The following is a 23,308-nucleotide window of genomic DNA, read 5'->3' on the forward strand; positions in this document are numbered from 1 at the left end:
AAAATGTTTATACTAATTTTAATTCATAATATATTTTTTTAATTGATAACATGTTATAAATGTTATAAAAATAATAGTATTAAAATAGTGATTTTTTTTTCAAAATAGTCAAAGCATTATCTGCATTCATGAAAACAAGAAATGATAAAATTATGATGTATAGCCTTTATATTAATTTATTTTTATAGTTGAAAAAAATCATCTTTAAAATCAAATAGTACTGGTAATAATTTATATTGCAGATGTTTTTCCTTACAATTCTCTGCATCATTTAATCGCCATACATTTCAATGAGTGCAAACATAGTTAACAATCTTGTCTGAGATATATGACAGTGTTGGCCTATCATCATAATACATGGCTTTAAGGGTCTTTATGTCGCATTTGCCTTGTCTTTTAATGCGGATTTTAATTTGCAAATGAATATTTTTCAATTGAATACCTTTCTTTAAAGACCTAAAAACATTTGTTTTGTAAACTGGCAATAAACAAAATTATGCTTCGATGTTGACATTTCTGCAATATAACCATAATTTACACGAAGCTCAAACCCCTTACCGACACATTTACTTGTATGAGTTGCAAAACTATAAATGTGTCTACATTTGTATGTGTTGAATGAACAAATCTACAAAAAAAGTAGGGATTTCCAAATTGCTATATCCTTTATTCTATACTACAAAACAAAGATTGTCAAACAGTTTTTCAGATCATAATTAAACTCTTCTTGAAGACAATACAGAAAGTTTTTGATTTTGCTTACCAGTAGTTTAGGTATTTGTTAAAAATGGGAAATTTTTTATTGGGCCTACTGGGGTAAATCTCTCCAACATTGTAATGGCTCTTGGTAAATCTCAATTAAGGAAGTGGCGTTACGATAGTTTTGCGTTGAGCCCACGAGTTGCAGTAATATCATGTTTTGTTTACCGATTCACACTTAACTGGAATATATGTGGTTTAGTAGTACTAGGTACACTAGGTATGCAACTAACTGAAAATGCCCTACTTGAATTAGATATTGGGAGGGAGAGAAATAGATGTTGGGAGAGAGATAACAGTGGTGTGTAACCTTTTATCAAACAAAATTTTAGGCAGCGTTTTTTAGCACCTGTGCAAGTTGTTCATGCTCCCATAAAGCTTTTTTATCTGATTCCTGACTGATATCAATATCTTCTGCTGTTGCAATAGCGTCTTCCATGTTCATCCATAAAATCTCGAACTGTCAAAATTATAAACAACTTCAGTTGCTGTGACGCAAAGCGTTGAATATGTCGTATTGAATTTCTTTTTACAATAATCAGTTTTAATTAATTAAGATTTTAATTTTATATTTATATTTGTCATTTTTGTGCATTATATGTTTTTTTTTTACTTATTTACACTTATTTGTAATTGACGGTAGCTTTACGACAACAAAAAATGGAGGTCGATGACTTCGACGAACATGGAAATGGTAAACATTTCGCTTCATCTTACAATATATTCTATATGTAAAAGTTAGGGTGTGCTTGTTTTTAAGCACATAAAATTTCTAAACATGTTGGCGTTGGTTAAATTTGTAGAAAGAGCTTCCTAAAAGCAAATATATGTTGTTTAAGATCCACAACTAAGTTGACATATTGACAGACATTTCAGTCTCATCAAGTGATTAAAAATAATCGGACTAGATAATGCTTTATCTAGCATCATGCTTCGGTCCCATAAACATTTGTTTTGCTCTTTCTGCTTTTGTAGGTTCAAATCACACAATCATGTTTACAGTCAGGGCTCTCTGCAACACTTAATTAAGCGTTTTTGTGTTCATCAATTCGCAAAATGTTTCATTTCAGAAACCAACTGAGAGTCCCCAGGACACATGTTTTTGCATTACACAATCAAACAATGCATTGTATCCAGCTCTTTTTTCTCAGATATTTTTGCTTCAGTAAACTAGATTTGCCAAACAGTTTAAAAAGCATCACAAAAATCATGATTGTTTACACAATGCACGTTTTATGGCACCAAGACAATGAAGATAAGAACAGTCTAATGGAACTTGTTGGTCCGTACAGTGTACTCCTCCACGATAAAATCGTTTCAATTAATGTAACAGTAACAGACTGATGATGGCAACCAGATGTAATCCTTGTGTAAATTGTGCTTTTCATGCATAATATAGTTATTATCCCTCGCCAGAGGCGGAGGGATATTGTTTTGGCGTTGTCCGTCCGTCCGTCCGGCACTTTTGTGTCCGGAGCCATATCTTGGAAGTTCTTTGGTGGATTTCATTTAAACTTGGTATGAGTATATATATGCATAAGAGGATGATGCACGCCAAATGGCATTGTACACCATCTGTTAAAAACAGACTTATGGCCCTTTGTATCTTGAAAAAATGCTTTTTAGTGTCCGGAGCCATATCTTGGAAGTTCTTTGGCTGATTTCACTGAAACTTGATATGAGTATATATATGCATAAGAGGATGATGCACGCCAAATGGCATTGTACACCATGTGTTAAAAACAGACTTATGGCCCTTTGTATCTTGAAAAAAGGCTTTTTATATAGGCACTTTTGTGTCCGGAGCCATATCTTGAAAGTGCTTTGGCGGATTTCATTTAAACTTGGTATGAGTATATATATGCATAAGAGGATGATGCACGCCAAATGGCATTGTACACCATCTGTTAAAAACAGACTTATGGCCCTTTGTATCTTGAAAAAATGCTTTTTACTATAGGCATTTTTGTGTCCGGAGCCATATCTTGGAAGCGCTTTGGCGGATTTCTTTGAAACTTGGTATGAATATATTTCCGCGCTAGAGGCGGAGGGATATTGTTTTGGCGTTGTCCGTCCGTCCGGCTGTCCGTCCGGCACTTTTGTGTCCGGAGCCATATCTTGGAAGTGCTTTGGCGGATTTTTATTTAAACTTGATATGAGTATATATATATATGCATAAGAGGATGATGCACGCCAAATGGCATTGTACACCATCTGTTAAAAACAGACTTATGGCCCTTTGTATCTTGAAAAAATGCTTTTTACTATAGGCACTTTTGTGTCCGGTGCCATAACTTGGAAGCGCTTTGGCATATTTCATTTAAACTTGGTATGAGTATACATATGCACAAGAGGATGATGCACGCCAAATGGCATTGTACACCATCTGTTAAAAACAGACTTATGGCCCTTTGTATCTTGAAAAAATGCTTTTTACTATAGGCACTTTTGTGTCCGGAGCCATATCTTGCAAGCGCTTTGGCATATTTCATTTAAACTTGGAATGAGTATCCCCCGCCAGAGGCGGAGGGATATTGTTTTGGCGCTCGTATGTAAAAGTTGAATGTTTTGGTGGAAAACGTACGACTTATTAATTCACCTAAATAAATTGTGAAGGCTTAAGAACCTTCCTTTGTCTTAGTTTTGTGTTATTGTCCTCCGTCCGTCCATCTATCATTATGTTCATCTGTCCAATTTGCACCCATCCTCAAACAAAGCATATGTTGCGGGGGATACCTTGGGCCTTTCAGGCCCTCTTGTTTAAATATAGTTACTTGTGAATAACTTTAATTTAATTGCGCAATCTGAAACACTCAAATTTGTATGTGTACGCATTTGTAACATGTAACAAGTAAATAAGGAATCAATTTGAAGTACATGGAAACATTTACTACAAGGTTAAATGGAAAAATCTCATATATTATGCCAAGTGGTGGAATTAAATAAAATGACCCATTTGTCAGACACTGGTAATTTGAACAATACAACTAGTTGATTTTTTCAGTCAACATTTACTTGGACACGTGCAATTTTGATATAAGAAAACAGGCATATGTCCATGGTGGAAGCTAACTCACTTTGTACTTAAATAAATCTGACCTGGCCATAAAAGCAGATTCACAAGATTAAAAGTATTTGTAAGTTCAGGGCTCGACATTCACTTTTGAAGCCACTTGTCCAGTCGGACAAGTAGACTATAATTTCACTTGTCCTGACCAAAAAGCAACTTGTCCTGACCATTATATCTTATTCTGCTCAGTACTTTGCAAAATAATGAAATAATACAAAATGCTCAAATCATAAAGACTTGAATCGTTCAAAATACATGTAAACATAATTGTAGGCAATTTCAATACAAAAAGAACTGAATAGAATAACAGGAAAAATCAAGATTATTGATTTTAAACCAGGTTTTCCGAAGGAAAAAACTGGTTATTAGATTGGCGAATGCGGGCGGGCTGGCTGGCGGGCTGGCGGAATAAGCTTGTCCGGGCCATAACTATGTCGTTCATTGTCAGATTTTAAAATCATTTGGCACATTTGTTCACCATCATTGGACGGTGTGTCGCGCGAAATAATTACATCGATATCTCCAAGGTCAAGGTCACACTTTGAGTTCAAAGGTCAAAAATGGCCATAAATGAGCTTGTCCGAGCCATAACTATGTCGTTCATCGTCAGATTTTAAAATCATTTGGCACATTTGTTCACCATCATTGGACGGTGTGTCGCGCGAAATAATTACGTCGATATCTCCAAGGTCAAGGTCACACTTTGAGTTCAAAGGTCAAAAATGGCCATAAATGAGCTTGTCCTGGCCATAACTATGTCATTCATTGTGAGATTTTAAAATCATTTGGCACATTTGTTCACCATCATGGGACGGTGTGTCCCAGGAAAGAATCACGTCAATATCTCCAATGTCAAGGTCGCCACGACTAAAAATAGATTTAAAAAAAAAAAAACTTACAAAGGGGGTTAATTTTTTTTGGTCATTTCAAAAGTTCAGTTTGAGTTTTCTCCCTTTATCAGATTTTTTTTTTCACAATGAAAACCTGGTTTTGTGACAATTTTGTCCCTTGTTAAACATTATACAAAGCCATAATACCTGACAAAAACTTGTGTGTTGCCAACATCAAACAAAAAATATTAAAAGTGATGTATTTGTACAGTACTTAACTGATATTTAAAAAAAACTAAATCATTCTATACATAGAGAGGACGTCACTACGTTAATTGTCTGTAAGATTGGTGTGTACCAGTGTCGTAAAATGCATATTCTTTACAAGGGAGAATATTCTTGTTATCTTGTGAAAGAAAAAAATGTTAAGGGTTGCTTCCCTTGTGAACAGTACAGTGTAGTACATGTATCACATGGAACTATCAGAATATCTTAAATTTTCGACGATTAAACGAATACAAAATATACTCAGAAAAGTAAAGTGATATCTCCACAGAAATAATGGCTTTAAAGGCATTTTTTCAAAGTTATACAATTATAATGACCACTTGTCCCGTCGAACTAACAAATTCTTTATTTACATGTCCGGACTAACAATTTGGTTGTCTCGGACAGTCGGACTACCTTTAATGTCGAGCCCTGTAAGTTTGACAAAAAAGCTATGTCTTGTGCTAAAGTTATATGTGTACAGTCCTTTGTATCAAAAGCATGGGAAAATGATGCTGCATATAGAATGCAAGGAATGATTATTAAAAATATATATTTGTCATGACGTTGACATATATAAGTCATTGCTTCTGATACCCCCTGACAAAGGGGCAACAATCAGTAAATATACTTGACTGCTATGCTTTTTTTAGACAAATGGAAGAACTGTCCATGCATTATTTTTACAGCATTGACGGTATATTGACACCAAAGGCCCATGCGTTCCTACAGTTTTTCGTAGATTTTGAATGGAATAAACCATGAAAAGCAGAAAGAAAGTTGAAACATTTCTGTTAACTCGCAATCTTGCTCTTGAGCATAGAAAACAAAATAAAAGCACATATTTACATAGTACTTTAAATAAACCAGTCACTTATCTTATGATTGTCAAGCTTTATTATCATTTAAATAAAAAACAACACCAAAACAGTGGTAGCATTATAAACATGTAACCTGGTTATACACATGTAGTAATGGAAAATAACTTAAAGCTGCTGCCTTTTGTTTTAACATGGTTTGTATTTATGAAACTTAAGGACGCCTTCGTCATGTAACAATTATTTATTTTGTTAAGTCATGTTAACGCAACATTTTGATTATGTTTGATATATCCCACATAACTTTTTAAAATTCCCTGATGAACCCAGTCAGTGTGGTGAATAATTTCTATCTTTTGTGGACTGTATTTTTGTTTCAAAATATTGGAGTAACTTAATTATTGCCAAATAAGAAACAAGTCATTTTAATGGTTTTAGTAGTTTAATATTTTTTAATATTCCGTAAAACAAATTAACATAATGTGAATTTAACTAAATGCATAAACTTCACTTGTCTCAATCCGTACTCAGTTAGTCCTTTATATAGTTAATTGTCACATGGTACGTGTTCCATCGAATTTAAGTAACTCCGATGGCACTGGCAGCTCAGACGGTTTTGGCGGCTCTGACAGCTCATATTGCCTGTTGAACAGCACCGCCTTATCGACAGGAATATTGTACACCACATATAATATATAACGGAGTTTACTCGTGTACGTCGTGACACTCGGTGTGCAAATTAAAATGTGAATATTCATGACTGTACAACTTTATTTAATTTAATTTAATTGCAACTAATTATGTCCTGTACATTGGGCTTATCTAATAGTCGTTGCTTTTAAGTAGTCAAACACAAAATGACATCCAAAAACACAGTATTATGTGAAGTTGGAAAAAGACATCAATTTGGGAATAATTGAGTTTTTTCAAAAGTGCATTATATGCAGTTTTATATGTTGTATTTATTTAGTTTGACAAATTATATTTAAAACAGATACTTGCATATATATTAGCATCATTATCCCCACGTTTTTCGGAGAAAAAGTGGGGATATTGTATTGATGTGCGTCTGACGGTCCGTCCGTCCGTCCTGGCCACCTGCTCCTCCTACACTATTAGCACTAGAACCTTGAAATTTACATACATGGTAGCTATGAGCATATGTGCGACGGTGACAGTGACAAAATTTTGATCTGACCCCTGGGTCAAAAGTTATGGGGGTTGGGGAGGGGCAGGGTCAGAGATTTTCACTCATTTTTTTATGTTATTTTACATTAACTTCTTCATTTCTGCACCGATTTACTTCAAATTGATACTGAGCCTCTCTTATGACACTAAGGTCAATCTCAACTATGCATGGCCCCATTACCAACCCTGGGGCGCCCCGGCCACATAGGCCACGCCCACCCAAAATTGCCTTTTACTATAATTTCTTCATTTCTACACAGATTCACTTCAAATTGATACTTAACATCTCTTAAGACAATACAGTTAATCTCAACTATGCATGGCCCCATAACCAACCCGTGGGCGCCCCGCCCACATAGGCCACGCCCACCCAAAATTGCCTTTTACTATAATTTCTTCATTTCTACACTGATTCACTTCAAATTGATACTGAACCTCTTTTATGACAATACGGTCAATCTCAACTATGCATGGCGCCATCACCAACCCAGGGGCGCCCAGCCCACATAAGCCACGCCCACCCAAAATTGCCTTTTACTATAATTTCTTCATTTCTACACCGATTTACTTCAAATTGATACTGAACATCTCTTATGACAATACAGTCAATCTCAACTATGTAAGGCCCCAATTCCAACTGGTGGGCGCCCCCCCATAATAGGCCACACCCACCCAAAATTGTCTTTTACTATAATTTCTTCATTTCTACACCGATTCACTTCTAATTGATACTGAACTTCTCTTATGACAATATGGTCAATCTCCACTATGTATGGCCCCATTACCAACCCTGGGGCGCCCCGCCGATAAAAAGCCACACCCAGATAGGCCACGCCCACCCAAAATTGCCTTTTATTATAATTTCTTCATTTCTACACCGATTCACTTCTAATTGATACTGAACCTCTCTCATGACAATACAGTTAATCTCATCTATGCATGGCCCCATAACCAACCAGGGTTTTTTTTGGCCCGATTTTATAGCCGAAATTCGGCTTCCCAATCGCAAAAAGTTTACTTTTTTCCCAAAATTTGCTTAAAAATTCCCAATTGGGAAAAAAAGCTAATGACATCTGCTTTTTCGATTTTTAACAAAGCGTAGTCCGATCCAGCCTCGTACAGTTTTTAGACTATACCGCGATTTGGATAACGTCAGCATTATTGGTGTGCCCGATATTCTCTGTGTTGTTCAGGCGCTTATTATATTTGTGATGAAAATTAAGTGTTTTGTGATTCAGCTGAATGGAAAACAAATATGTCACACAATTCGAAATATTTCTTGAAAAAGATTCCTTAGCAAAAATGCGGCCAAACAAAAACTGTTGATTTTTTCTAAGCAAGCATCATTAAATAAACAAACATCGTCAACAAGTACAAATTCTCCCATTTAAAATCCTTTCATTGTCAATGATAGTAATTTACTAACAAGTGACTCTTTTGCATCGTCATCGTTGATTTCCAAGGCAAAGTGCTGACAGATTTTCAACATGTTGAAACTAGGGAAATAAGTTTGTGACTGAAGACTTTGTGTGAGTTTATTATGTGGAAAACTGTTGATCATGATGGTGTTTGTGGAGTTTGTGATAAAAGATGTTGAACTCTTTCATGTAGTTTTAAATCCCAATTTATTTTCCCTATTTCTTGAAAATGCCGATAAAATTCCCAATTTCAAAGCCATGGGCTATCTTCCCAAAATGCTGAGAAAAAACCCTGCCAACCCTGGAGCGCCCGCCCACATAGGTCACGCCTACCCAAAATTGCCTTTTACTATAATTTCTTCATTCCTACACCGATTCACTTCAAATTGATACTGAACCTCTTTTATGACAATACAGTCAATCTCAACTATGCATGGCGCCATAACCAACCCAGGGGCGCCCCGCCCACATAGGCCACGCCCACCCAAAATTGCCTTTTACTATAATTTCTTCATTTCTACACCGATTTACTTCAAATTGATACTGAACATCTCTTATGACAATAAGGTCAATCTCAACTATGTATGGTCTCTTTACCAACCCTGGAGCTCCACCCATAATAGGCCACACCCGCCCCAAATTGTCTTTTACTATAATTTCTTCATTTCTACACCGATTCACTTGTATTTGATACTGAACTTCTCTTATGACAATACGGTCAATCTCAACTATGCATGGACCCATTACCAACCATGGCGCGCCCCAGGGTCAAACATGCGGCGTGGGGATACGCGTCGACCTCTGCCGCGCCATTTCTAGTTTAAATTGATTTTACTGCAAAACTTGTCTTTTTATTGATTTAAAAAAAATCCTCATGAAATGAAACTGTGTCCATGCGGCGCATGAAAACAGTTTAAAAATACAGTTAAAATGATACAAATACATTCACTGTTAATGAAAAAGTAATGGAAAATTGCTTATTAAGCTTGAAGTATAGATACATTATTATAAAAATAAATTCAGATCATGAAATGAATAGTTTTGTTTGAGAAAATCACGAAAATGATGCCCATTCCCAGTTTGATGTCTTATTCCAAATTCACATAATACAGTGTTTAGAGTGTCCTTTACTTTGGGCTAATATCATATTCGTTGCTTTTAATTAGTCTAACAAGAAATAATTATTAGGCCGATGTTTCACGCAAACGTCATCGCTATGGCATTCAAAGAAAAGGAAACAGAAACTGATACAAGATTTAAATGCCAGCCTATTGAAGTCTGTTGTGGTATCTAGATTGTCAAATTACAGCTAATATTGTCTTGATGTTGTAATTATAAGAACTAAATAGAAAATGTCTGCAATTCATCGGTGTAAGAATTGTCTGGAAAAACTATGATTTATTCATAATGCTTTCGTCTTTTAATGCAAACTTGGAATAATGTTCGTGAAAGTTTATACACAAATGAAATGCTGAAAATTGCTATTCAATTGGTAAACAATACAACACATGGTGTTGTCATATTTCAAAAGGTATCAATGATAAAGCAGAAAGCATAAAATGAATAATTCAGCTTAGTTATTTTTATAGAGTTCCGATTAACAGTCTTTGACATTAGCACTTGCCCGCTTGTTCCTATTTCTGGGCATATTACAAATTTCACAGCGTGTGCCAGACAGGGGTGGGGGGTAGTGGATAGTTTTGCCTTTCAAGTTAATACATTTGTTTAAAAAAAAAAATTAAACTGGTCATGTCTGCATTTAATTTGTGCGAGTACATGTATAAATGCTGCCGTTAATTCTACAATTATCAAATTTGATAGGTTTTCACTTATACAGCAAACATTATTTTGTTTGTGACATGTCGTTGTTATGTTTTTTTATGCCCCTTGAACATAGGTTCTAGGGTAATATTAAAATCGCACCGTCCGTCAGTCCTTCCGTCCGGATTAGTTTCCGCTCAATAAGTCAAGCAATTGTCATCAGATCTTCACCAAACTTCATGACAATGTGTAAGGCAATAACATCTAGGTCAAGTTCGATAATTGGCAAAATTGACCCAGACATTCTTGAGTTACGGCCCTTGAATTATCGTAAAATTGGTTTTTTTCTTGTTTCCACTCAATAACTCAATTAATTGTCATCAGATCTTCACCAAACTTCATGAAAATGTGTAAGGCAATAACATCTAGGTCAAGTTCGATAATAGGCAAAATTGGCCTAGACACTCCTGAGTTAGGGCCCTTGAATAATCGTAAAATTGGGTTTTTTCTCGTTTCCGCTCAATAACTCTAGCAAATGTCATAGGATCTCTGCCACACCTTTTGAAAATGTGTATGGCAGTAACATCTAGGCCAAGTTCGATAATCAGCCAGATTGACCCAGACAAACCTGAGTTACGTCCCTTGAATCATCGAAAAATTGTGTTTTTTCTCGTTTCTGCACAATAACTCGAGCAATTGTCATCAAATCTTTACCAAACTTCAAGAAAATGTGTAAGGCAATAACATCTAGGTCAAGTTGAATAATCGGCCAAATTGACCCAGACACTTCTGAGTTACTGCCCTTGAATCATCATAAAAATTTTTTTTTCTCGTTTCTGCTCAATAACTCGAGCGAATGTCATAGGATCTCTACCACACTTCATAAAAATGTGAAGGGCAATAACACCTAGGTCAAGTTTGATAATCGGCCAAATTGACTCAGACACTCCTGAGTTACGGCCCTTGAATCATCGAAAAATTGTGTTTTTTCTCGTTTCCGTTAATAACTCGAACCAATGTCATAGGATCTCTGCAACACTTCATGAAAATGTGTAAGGTCATAAGATCTAGGTCAAGTTTGATAATCAGCCAAATTGACTAAGACACTCCTGAGTTACGGCCCTTGAACCATCAAAAAATTGAGTTTTTTTGCTTATGTTACGAAGTTGTGCATGTTTGATTGTTATTGTCCTTTATCAAAACTTTACCTTTTTTGTCTGCCCCCCGGTAGGATGGCATATAGCAGTCGCACTGTCCGTCCGTCTTTCTGGCCGTCTGTCGCACTATTGCGTTTCAGTTTCGAAAAATGCTTGTAACTTCTATGTTGATTCAGACCTTCATATTTGGTATGCATGTGTATATGGACAAGGCCTTTTCATATGCACACAAAATTTGACCCCTTTGACCTTGAACTTGAACTTAGGGTCAGCGTTTAGGTTTCGAAATCTGCGTTTAGCTTCTCGAAAAAGCATTTTTTGGGGGCATATGTCTTCCGATGGAGACAGCTCTTGTTACTGATTTCTTAGACTTTGATCAATAACATTCAGTTCTTTCGGCTTTTACAATAAAACTATAGAATTTTTACAATTGAAACAATTTTATTCTCGTACATGTAAATGTGACGCATCTGTTTTAAAAGCATTTCAGCAACAGCAATATTAAGGTTATAAAATTTAAGTATATGGATGAGGCATATCTTGGTAAAACTCCACAAAAACGTAATTTAGAGACCTGATTATTGATTTTCATTTTTTTAAGTTCGATATTTAATAGCAAATGACGGTGGGTAGACTTATGCAAGATAAAAATGATGATGAGATAGCAGAAGATAATGTCAACAAGTTGATCTTTATGTACTGTAGAAATTGTTTCTAGCAAGTTAAATTTCTCAAGTAACTGGCCTGACTGAAATGTAATTTTTAAAAGATAATTTTGAAGACTAGTTGTATGATTTATTTGTAATAATATGTACATCTAGTTTTAAAGTACTTTTTAAAAAGATATTTAAAATATAATAATAACTTTTCAAACTATATTTACCTATAATGGTTACACTATTTAAAATAAAATAATAATTGATTATTATTGGGTAAAAATATTTAAGTATTAAAACAATAATGTAAAACACAAGTTCATACAGCACACCCACAAACATGAAGAAAATGAACAGTAAAATAATTACCATAGCTGCAGTTGATCTGTTGAATTGATAATCCTTGTCATGGAATTTCCTTATGCATGCACCTCTCTCAGTAAGTTAATGTTCATAAACTGTTTTAAACAGTTCAGATACAACATTTTATCAAACCGATTATTTTTTATTATGTGAGAAAAAAACCAACATAGATCACATACATCCTTGAAGCTTTTGAATGTATTCTGACTTGGCCTCTTCTTTAAATTAAATGTAATTTATTTTCTAAATTGAAAATTGATTTTTCATGGTTATTGGGTGATAATGTTGACATGTAGTGGCAATCTTTTTCACTAATCTGTAGTAAGTAATCTCTGGTAGGTTTCAACATAAATCTTAATCTCAGATTTATTTGGAAGAACACTGTTATTGATTAAATATCAGTACATATTTTAATCAGACTTTTGAAAGTGCTTTGAAATGTTGAAAATAACAATGAGAGACTTCATATGGTAAAACAGTTTTTAGCACAACTATTCATAGAACCGACTGAGCTGTGCTGACCATACCCAAGTCTTGACGTTCACATAATGGTCTTTTTAAGGTTCTTGTAAAATTGCTACATCTTCATACCACTGTTTCAACTACAAGTACATTGTATTTGAATGCATACAACAAGTACATTATTATGCAGCTTCTTCAGATTATAAATTGACCTTTCAGTAAGTCATGTTTTTTCATGCGAGGTAACTAACCAATTTCCATAGCTCGTACCAGCAATTTTGCAGAATTTGGCCCTTTTTTTACAGAGTATTCAGAAAGGTTAGGTTAATGTTTTAATGCATTTTTAAGTTAAGCTTAAGATTAGGTTAATGTTTTCCATATCCCTATCTTTCTACCACAGATATTGAACTCAAACTTTACATATGACATAATGTGTTCTGGGTCTTAAAATAAACAATCATAAACCAAGACTGATAACTTTAACTATCCTTAAATCATGATCATGTCCACTTTTGTACTTAGAAAAAAAATTCAGGTAAAGGTTTGTGTGCATGTTTAAATTTATTTTAAAGTTTGCATGCAACAGGAACATGTCACAGACACAGGGTGCAGGATCGACAGGGCTCACAGAAGTTTGCACACCGGCTAAACAGAATATAAACACACCGTAAAGAACTTTGTTTTTGCAAATTCTTGACTGTGCTCTGTGAAAGGGGGTTTAATGCATGTGTGTTAAGTGTTGTCCCAGATAAGCCTGAGCCGTCTGAACATGCTTATCAGAGAGGACCCTTCCCCCTTTTAACCAGGTTTTTCGAAGAAAAAAAACTGGTTATTAGATTGGCGAATGTCTGCTGGCGGGCGGAACAAGCTTGTCCAGGCCATAACTCTGTCGTTCATTGTCAGATTTTAAAATCATTTGGCACATTTGTACACCATCATTAGACGGTGTGTTGCGCGAAAGAATTACGTCCATATCTCCAAGGTCAAGGTCACAATTTGAGTTTGAAGGTCAAAAATGGCCATAAATGAGCTTGTCTGGGCCATTACTTTGTCATTTATTCTTAAATTTTAAAATCATTTGGCACATTTGTTCACCATTATTGGACGGTGTGTCGCACAAAAGAATTACGTCAATATCTCCAAGGTCAAGGAGGCCACAACATAAAATAGATAAATTTTGAAACAACTATGAAAGGATGATAACTCAAGAACGCTTAGGCCTAGGATCATGGAACTTCATAGGTACATTGATCATGACTGGCAGATGACCCCTATTGATTTTCAGGTCACTAGGTAAAAGGTCAAGGTCACAGTGACTTGAAATAGTAAAATGGTTTCCAGATGATAACTCAAGAACACTTAGGCCTAGGATCATGAAACTTCATAGGTACATTGATCATGACTGGCAGATGACCCCTATTGATTTTCAGGTCACTAGGTCAAAGGTCAAGGTCACAGTGACTCGAAACAGTAAAATGGTTTCCGGATGATAACTAAAGGATGCTTACGCTTAGGATCATGAAACTTTATAGGTACATTGATCATGACTGGCAGATGACCCCTAATGATTTTCAGGTCACTAGGTCAAAGGTCAAGGTCACAGTAACTTGAAACAGTAAAATGGATTCTGGATGATAACTCAAGAATGCTTACACCTAGGATCATGAAACTTCATAGGTACATTGATCATGACTGGCAGATGACCCCTAATGATTTTCAGGTCACTTGGTCAAAGGTCAAGGTCAAAGTGACTCAAAACAGTAAAATGGTTTCCGGATGATAACTCAAGAATGCTTACGTCTAGGATCATGAAACTTCATAGGAACTTTGATCATGACTGGCAGATGACCCCTATCGATTTTCAGGTCACTAGGTCAAAGGTCAAGGTCACAGTGACTTGAAACAGTAAAATGGTTTCCGGATGATAACTCAAGAATACTTACACCTAGGATCATGAAACTTCATAGGTACATTGATCATGACTGGCAGATGACCCGTATCAATTTTCAGGTCACTAGGTCAAAGGTCAAGGTCACAGTGACCCGAAACAGTTAAATGGTTTCCGGATGATGACTTAGGAATAATTTGGCCTAGGATCATGAAACTTCATAGGTACATTGATCATGACTGGCAGATGACCCCTTTTGATTTTCAGGTCACTAGGTCAAAGGTCAAGGTCACAGTGACAAAAACGAATTCACACAATGGATTCCACTACAACTGACAGCCCATATGGGGACATGCATGTTTTACAAACAGCCCTTGTTTTCTAATTTAAATCAAGGTCAATTTTACACAAGGGGGTTAACAATACACATTTTGAATTGTCTCCCTTTATCAGATTTTTTTTTCAACTGAAAACCTGGTTTTCTGACAATTTTGTCCCTTGTTGTTTTTTACATTTAAAAATAGTCTCTTTAAATTTGCTAAGGCAAAAATTCAGTATTGGCGGAAAGTGTCGTCCCTTACATGTATTAGCCTGTGTGGACTGCACAGACTAATCTGGTACAAGACAACGCTAAGCACACGCATTAAACCCCCTTTTTACAGAGCACTGCCAATATTTAGCTTTAAGTTTACATAAACTATGTAACTTCTTCAGATATGCAGCTTCAAATATGTTGTTGTGGTCATAATATCAAGTGATATATATAAAATGTTCATTATTCTATCAAGCCGATGAATAGTCAAATGCGCTGGTTGGGACAGCTCTTTATTATCATAACCTCAATTAACACCAGAATAGGTTGTTGCAGTTTGACAGTCTTATAAATTTAAAATGTTTTACATGTAAACTGAAGGTTTTGTTGGTACATTTCATCTGGAATGAATTTGAGATGTACACATGTATGCTTAATGGAAATTAATAACAATGAAATGGCATTCTTTTAAAATTCTTCAAATAGTGGTAACACAGAGATTAACAATAGGACCCAGCTAATTCAGTTAATAATAAATATCAACTTTAACTCCTGAATATAAAGAATAAAAGGGTTGCACAAATTTATTTTTATCTGAAATTTAATGCCTTCAAATGAGTTCATAGCCTTCAGACTGGTTATTGACCAGAGAGAAGTATTACAGTTGAACAATTTGATATCTACACACCTAAACTGTAGGATGACCTTCAACTTTTCATGAATGATTTACATGCTGAAAATTGTCTTACAGCCTGATGAACATTGTGGGATGTAAAGTGTTCTCAGGATGTGACAATTTACGAGATAAATTTAGTTTGTAAATTTGGCTAAATATGGATTACATTTAGGAAATTTTGAGAGTTGTGACATGGGTATTGATTTTTGTATTGAGTTTAACAAAATGGAGTTAAAATAGTGACAAACATGTAGGTGTTGAGTTGTGTATTGGGTTTTAATATAACAAATAGTGACTAAGTGTTGAGTTATGTCTGGAGTTTAAATGCATTTCAAAAGCATTAGAATGTTGGATACAGATATAACAGAAAATAGTGGTAAATATCCAATATTTTCATTTACTGTAAAACCATTAAATTTCGTGTGGTACGAATTTTTGTGGATTTCGTTGTTCCGCTGAACAACGAATTCAAGTACCAACGATTATTTTTACATTTTTAATCCGAAATCGGTCCTTTCCGAATGTCATTGCCGACATTCTCTATTGTTTTTGGTTATCTGAGATATTTGATTGAGATATGCTAGGTAATACAATATGTTGTTTTCTTGATAAGTGTTTGGGTAATAATACTTTTTAAATCAAGCACGGAATTTAAACTGTACATCAACGATTGCTCTCTTTTACGTGACGTCGTCAAATTAACAGTTTGCAGATTTATCAACTATGTCAATTAGTACCAATTTAAGTTAAAAGAGACATAACGGTTTTCACACCTGTATTTTGGGGACCTTATTACTCAATTGTTACTACTAGGGGACCGATTGAGCAGAGAATTGCAAATATTGTCAAAACAACATTGATGGAAATTAGCAAGCGGGGACCCACAAGATCGCCGCTTATTCGCTCTTATCGACAATTATCGGCAACACTTTCATGCTTCAGTGCACATTAATCACAAGCCTTGCTGTCAACACACATTAGCAGATTATTTTCGTTATTACTCTGGTTGTTTTAAGAAAAGTTTAATTATTATGACTGTCAATCTTCCCTGAAAATTTGAAATCCACGAAATTACGTGTCAACAAATTAGTTGTTATTTATTAAACCATGAAATTTCATACCCACGAATTTCTATACATTTACAGTATTGCATACCTATTTATATCATCGAATTAAATGTTGTCATTGGTATCACATGACCATCCAATTACGATATTATACAGAATTTGACATGAAAGTATCCTCCATGGAAATTAATAGAACTTAACCCTTTACCACATAAATACGTATTTTGACACACTTGTAGTCCCTTAGAAAGATAAATTTAATTGAAGACTTTGTACTAGATTCAAGTTTTAAAGGTTTCATTTCCAATCCTTAGATACTGATGAGCAGAAAACAGCATAAAATCTGAACAGACTGCGATCACTGCGAGTATTGCAGGCTGTTCTGGTTTATTGCTGTTTGCACATAGCCATTTTCCCTGTAATTCTGAGTGGGAAAGGGTTAAATAATGTTAATACCTAACCTCTTTCTGAAGTATCTAAATGTTTGATAAGTACCACATATAAAGTTTGCTTATAATAACTTTCAAAATATTGCTTATTTCTTGAGAAATGTTACAAATGTACGTTTATAGCTTAAGTCAAACAAAGTGAGTAAATGAGGTAAAGGCTCACTTTCTTTCCCAGAGCTTTTGTTTCTTCTTTGGGTCCTGTTACATCTATATTTCCTGTGCTTACATAGAAAGGCATAGTTAAATGACAACTTTTATGGAGATTCACCATGAAATCTGTTAGAGCTTGCTATTTTTTATTGGCCTAATTAGACTTATAAGTGTATATTTAAAGTGGCATATTTATCTTGGTAACCTGCTTAGGTCACTTACATTGGAATGTTCATATGGGTCAATCGACGTCCGTTCATTTGATCTAAAACATGTCTTTAGCAGTTTTGACAGGCATGCTAAAATTCTTAAATCAATGTGTGAATTCTGACATTTTAATGTTTTACTAGTTTGTTTCAGATATTTATTGAGTATGTTGATATTAAGGTTTCACTTGTTTGTTTCAGATATCTGCCGGGTGTGTCGATGTGAAGGTTTCACTTGTCTGTTTCAGATATCTGCCGGGTGTGTCGATGTGAAGGTTTCACTTGTCTGTTTCAGATATCTGCCGGGTGTGTCCATGTGAAGGTTTCACTTGTTTGTTTCAGATATCTGTCGGGTGTGTCGATGTGAAGGTTTCACTTGTCTGTGTCAGATATCTGCCGGGTGTGTCGATGTGAAGGTTTCACTTGTCTGTTTCAGATATCTGCCGGTTGTGTCGATGTGAAGGTTTCACTTGTCTGTTTCAGATATCTGCCGGGTGTGTCGATGTGAAGGTTTCACTTGTCTGTTTCAGATATCTGCCGGGTGTGTCTATGTGAAGGTTTCACTTGTTTGTTTCAGATATCTGCCGGTCTGTCGATGTGAAGGTTTCACTTGTCTGTTTCAGATATCTGCCGGGTGTGTCGATGTGAAGGTTTCACTTGTCTGTTTCAGATATCTGCCGGTTGTGTCGATGTGAAGGTTTCACTTGTCTGTTTCAGATATCTGCCGGGTGTGTCCATGTGAAGGTTTCACTTGTCTGTTTCAGATATCTGTCGGGTGTGTCGATGTGAAGGTTTCACTTGTCTGTTTCAGATATCTGCCGGGTGTGTCCATGTGAAGGTTTCACTTGTTTGTTTCAGATATCTGTCGGGTGTGTCGATGTGAAGGTTTCACTTGTCTGTTTCAGATATCTGCCGGGTGTGTCCATGTGAAGGTTTCACTTGTTTGTTTCAGATATCTGTCGGGTGTGTCGATGTGAAGGTTTCACTTGTCTGTGTCAGATATCTGCCGGGTGTGTCGATGTGAAGGTTTCACTTGTCTGTTTCAGATATCTGCCGGTTGTGTCGATGTGAAGGTTTCACTTGTCTGTTTCAGATATCTGCCGGGTGTGTCGATGTGAAGGTTTCACTTGTCTGTTTCAGATATCTGCCGGGTGTGTCTATGTGAAGGTTTCACTTGTTTGTTTCAGATATCTGCCGGTCTGTCGATGTGAAGGTTTCACTTGTCTGTTTCAGATATCTGTCGGGTGTGTCGATGTGAAGGTTTCACTTGTCTGTTTCAGATATCTGCCGGGTGTGTCGATGTGAAGGTTTCACTTGTCTGTTTCAGATATCTGCCGGTTGTGTTGATGTGAAGGTTTCACTTGTTTGTTTCAGATATCTGCCGGGTGTGTCGATGTGAAGGTTTCACTTGTCTGTTTCAGATATCTGCCGGGTCTGTCGATGTGAAGGTTTCACTTGTCTGTTTCAGATATCTGCCAGGTGTGTCGATGTGAAGGTTTCACTTGTTTGTTTCAGATATCTGCCGGGTGTGTCGATGTGAAGGTTTCACTTGTTTGTTTCAGATATCTGCCGGGTGTGTCGATGTGAGGCCACACCTGACAAGCCTCTCTACCACCCCTGTGTGTGTACCGGCAGTATCAAGTTCATACATCAGGACTGGTATGTTGACATACCAACATTGTCTGTTCTTGTTCTACTAGCACATTTCATGTTGTAATATTTATAATTCTGATAATTTAACGTTATAAATGAGCCTTTCTCTGAGAAAACTTGGCTTCATGCATTTGTGTAAAGCGTTGTACCAGATAAGCCTGTGCAGTCCGCACACGCTAATCAGGGATGACACTTTCCGCTTTTATGACATTTTGCGTTTAAATGAAGTCTCTTCTTAGCAAAAATCCAATTAGGCGGAAAGTGTCTTCCCTGATTAGCCTGTGTGGATTGCACAGGCTAATATGGGACGACACTTTATGCACATGCATTATGCCCAGTTTTCTCAGATCACTACTCATATAATAATGTTCCTTTCAAAGCATGAGAATACAGCTTAAAATGACTATAAGACTCTCGCATTGTGTCAATATATGGTGGACAAAATAATTGCTTTATTTATCTGTTGCAGCCTTGTTCAATGGTTGAAGTACAGCAGAAAGGAGTTCTGTGAACTCTGCAAACATCGGTTTGCTTTTACACCAAGTAAGAATTGTTTTGAGCCTGATAATTTGAAACTTGTTATTTTGTCTATTTGCTACAATTACATATTAAACAAACATTCAAAAGAATGTGTGCTTACTACATGTATTTCTTTTCATATCATAACCAGTTCTGTTCAAGTGTTTATGTTAAGTGATTACTGCTATTAAGGAAATTACTGCTAATGGTGTACCAGATTATTATATATAAGTGCACTTTGTTAATTGAACGAAAATCATACTTCCTTATTTATTACATTTGCTTGTTGTTTCAATGTTGAACCTTTTCAATATCAACCTAATTTAAACCACCAATTAAATCTGGCTTCAGTCTACTCGCCTGATATGCCCAAGAGGCTTCCGATCAAGGACATCCTTAGTGGGCTACTGGCCAGTGTGGGCAAGGCAGTCCGCTACTGGTTCCACTATACACTGGTCACCTTTGCCTGGCTGGGAGTCGTACCTCTAACTGCATGTACGTAATGAGAACCAATGAGCCTCCTTCTAGGAATACTGGGCTAAAGCTATGTGTGTAAAGTGTCATCCAAGATTAGCCTGTGCAATCACTACAAGCTTATCAGGGATGCCATGCTTTCCTTTTATAGATTTTTTCAATAAGGTTTCTTCTAAACAAAATCCAGTGTTGACGGAATTATTATACCTGATAAACTGGTGTGGACTGCACAGGCTTATCTAGGACAACGCTTTACAAAACAGTCATAAACCCCAGTTTTCTTAGAACAAGGTTCATATGTTGAATATCTCAAGGGAATACTGGGCTGTCTAGCTTACTAAATAGAGCACGTGACTATAGATCACTGGACTGAGGATTACATTTGTGGGCCTTGTTGTATTTCATGTATTAGGATGGGTCATGGCATTATTATGACCATAACCTCCTGCCCCTGATTCTGGTATGGCAGTTGTCAGTTAATGGCATGTGTATGATTGTGTACTCACTACTGGGCACCTTTTTACCAACCTATTCGAAGACTTAAGAAAAAATGAGACCTAAGAAAATTACATTTAGCGTTTGAATATAATAAGCCTACAAATGTTGCCTGAAAGTTTAAACAATTTTTTTAAAGGAAGAAATTTTTAATAAGATGTGTTAAATTCCATGTACTTTACAATAAGATCATTACAGCTTTAAGAATGTTCCTTATGTGTAGACTTAAGTCTATGAATTGGTTGGTAAATACGTGCCCCTGAAAGCCAACTTTAAAAAAAATATAAGTTCATAAATTGACTGCCCTGATATGACTGAAGAAATACTTTTGAATTAGATAATGCATGATTGAGATGAACACAAAAATAGTGCCGTGATTTTACCATTATGAGAATGGGGCCAGGTCACTTTGGATTTGTTGTTGTTTTCTCTAAAATGTTATAATTACTCTTATTGATTTTTGCAAACAAATAATTTCAAATTCAGAATAAATGTGTTTTCAATATTATATTTACTAAGGTTAACCTTATGCATCTGGAAGGGAGATGAATAAGATGTTGAATCATAAATTGGTAATTTTAAGTCCGATTTAGGAAAAAATTATTCTTTCAATTATATGTTTTCAATTGGTAATGGGTCCCTGCAACAGGCCTGATTTTGAACGAAAAAAACAGTGAAGTGTGTGTTTCAGGTCGGATCTATCGCTGCCTCTTCACCGGCTCTGTGAGCTCCCTGCTGACCCTGCCTCTAGACATGCTCTCCACGTGAGTATCTGTACACTGGAGCCTGGTTATAGGAAAACTGGTCTTAATGCATGTGTGTAAAGTGTAGTCTCAGATTAGCATGTGCCATCTGCTTAAGCTAATCAGGGACATTACTTTCTGCCTAGACTGGAATAAGATTTGGTTTAGAAGGGACCTCCTTTAAACAATTTTTTTTATGAAAGCACACCCTAATCTGGAATGATTCTTGCAGGACATTCATTAAGCCCAATTTTTCCTGAATGAGGCTCTTTGGTCAATCAATATTTGCTTTTTCATAAGAAAGGGTCACTTGTCCTGAATCTGGACTCTAGATGAAAAATAATTCTTACTGTTGATGATCTTCATTTTATATAATATAAATATCATATTCCATAAAGGATGATACATGGAGAATAACAGGTTACTGCCCAATCGTTTTATAAATGTATACAAATTATTTATCAATTTAAGAATGACAATCTCACATAAGATGTAAATTGTTGTTTTCATAAGTAAATATGACCAACAGTCAGGTAAGCTAGGCATGAGATTCAAATATAATTTTTGTTTAAATATTTAAAAATATAATGTTTTTTAAAAAGTAACATGTCCACTTGTCTGATGATAAACATTTACTCAGAATCCCACATATGAGGCATTGGATCTCACTCCCTATCTTAGAAAATGACTTGTGTTGATTTTTTTTCTTTGGCATGCTTGTAATGCTCAAGTTTACTCTGCTGTTATTAGTAAAATACGATAAGGAAAACCTGAATTTTTGCTGCATTGTGTCCTGTAGTACCATGAATTAATTGCCTACAGGATAATTATTTCCAGCAGATTTAAATATTTTATCATTGCAGTCTGCACAGGCTAATCTGGGATAACACTTTCTGTTTTTATGAAATCGTTTGTTTAAATGAGGTCTTGTCTAAACAATGTTTAAATGAGGTCTCATCTAAACAATGTTTAAATGAGGTCTTGTCTAAACAATGTTTAAATGAGGTCTTGTCTAAACAATCTTTTAATGAGGTCTCATCTAAACAATGTTTTAATGAGGTCTTGTCTAAACAATGTTTAAATGAGGTCTTGTCTAAACAATGTTTAAATGAGGTCTTGTCTAAACAATGTTTTAATGAGGTCTTGTCTAAACAATGTTTTAATGAGGTCTTGTCTAAACAATGTTTAAATGAGGTCACATCTAAACAATGTTTTAATGAGGTCTTGTCTAAACAATGTTTTAATGAGGTCTTGTCTAAACAATGTTTCAATGAGGTCTTGTCTAAACAATGTTTAAATGAGGTCTTGTCTAAACAATGTTTTAATGAGGTCTTGTCTAAACAATGTTTTAATGAGGTCTTGTCTAAACAATGATAAAATGAGGTCTCATCTAAACAATGTTTAAATGAGGTCTTGTCTAAACAATGTTTTAATGAGGTCTTGTCTAAACAATGTTTTAATGAGGTCTTGTCTAAACAATGTTTAAATGAGGTCTCATCTAAACAATGTTTTAATGAGGTCTTGTCTAAACAATGTTTAAATGAGGTCTTGTCTAAACAATGTTTTAATGAGGTCTTGTCTAAACAATGATAAAATGAGGTCTCATCTAAACATTGTTTTAATGAGGACTTGTCTTAACAATGTTTTAATGAGGTCTTGTCTAAACAAAGTTTTAATGAGGTCTTGTCTAAACAATGTTTAAATGAG

General features: G+C 35.6%; 2 protein-coding genes across 6 annotated transcripts in view; one reads left to right on the plus strand and one right to left on the minus strand.

Moving 5' to 3' along the window:
- LOC127844550 (WD repeat-containing protein 88-like) overlaps window positions 1-12,592 on the minus strand; it is a 32,378-nt gene extending 19,786 nt beyond the window's left edge. The window contains exon 1 of one of the 2 annotated variants that reach the window (XM_052374901.1): window positions 12,294-12,592. In XM_052374901.1, the coding sequence (XP_052230861.1) occupies window positions 12,294-12,296 (3 nt within the window). In that variant the 5' untranslated portion in view covers window positions 12,297-12,592. Of the gene's footprint in view, window positions 1-1,108; window positions 1,265-12,293 lie in introns of those variants that run through there. The other variant, XM_052374900.1, reaches the window with a different exon arrangement.
- The window catches only part of LOC127844545 (E3 ubiquitin-protein ligase MARCHF6-like), a 60,260-nt gene continuing 38,349 nt past the window's right edge, over window positions 1,398-23,308 (plus strand). Inside the window, exons 1-5 of one of the 4 annotated variants that reach the window (XM_052374890.1) lie at window positions 1,398-1,453; window positions 19,280-19,376; window positions 19,840-19,913; window positions 20,241-20,384; window positions 21,550-21,622. In XM_052374890.1, coding sequence (XP_052230850.1) covers window positions 1,420-1,453; window positions 19,280-19,376; window positions 19,840-19,913; window positions 20,241-20,384; window positions 21,550-21,622 — 422 coding nt within the window. In that variant the 5' untranslated portion in view covers window positions 1,398-1,419. Of the gene's footprint in view, window positions 1,454-8,178; window positions 8,462-15,871; window positions 16,222-19,232; window positions 19,377-19,839; window positions 19,914-20,240; window positions 20,385-21,549; window positions 21,623-23,308 lie in introns of those variants that run through there. The other 3 variants (XM_052374892.1, XM_052374888.1, XM_052374891.1) reach the window with 3 other exon arrangements.

Source organism: Dreissena polymorpha, chromosome 9 (assembly GCF_020536995.1).
Source record: "Dreissena polymorpha isolate Duluth1 chromosome 9, UMN_Dpol_1.0, whole genome shotgun sequence".
Taxonomy (NCBI): Eukaryota; Metazoa; Mollusca; class Bivalvia; order Myida; family Dreissenidae; genus Dreissena; species Dreissena polymorpha.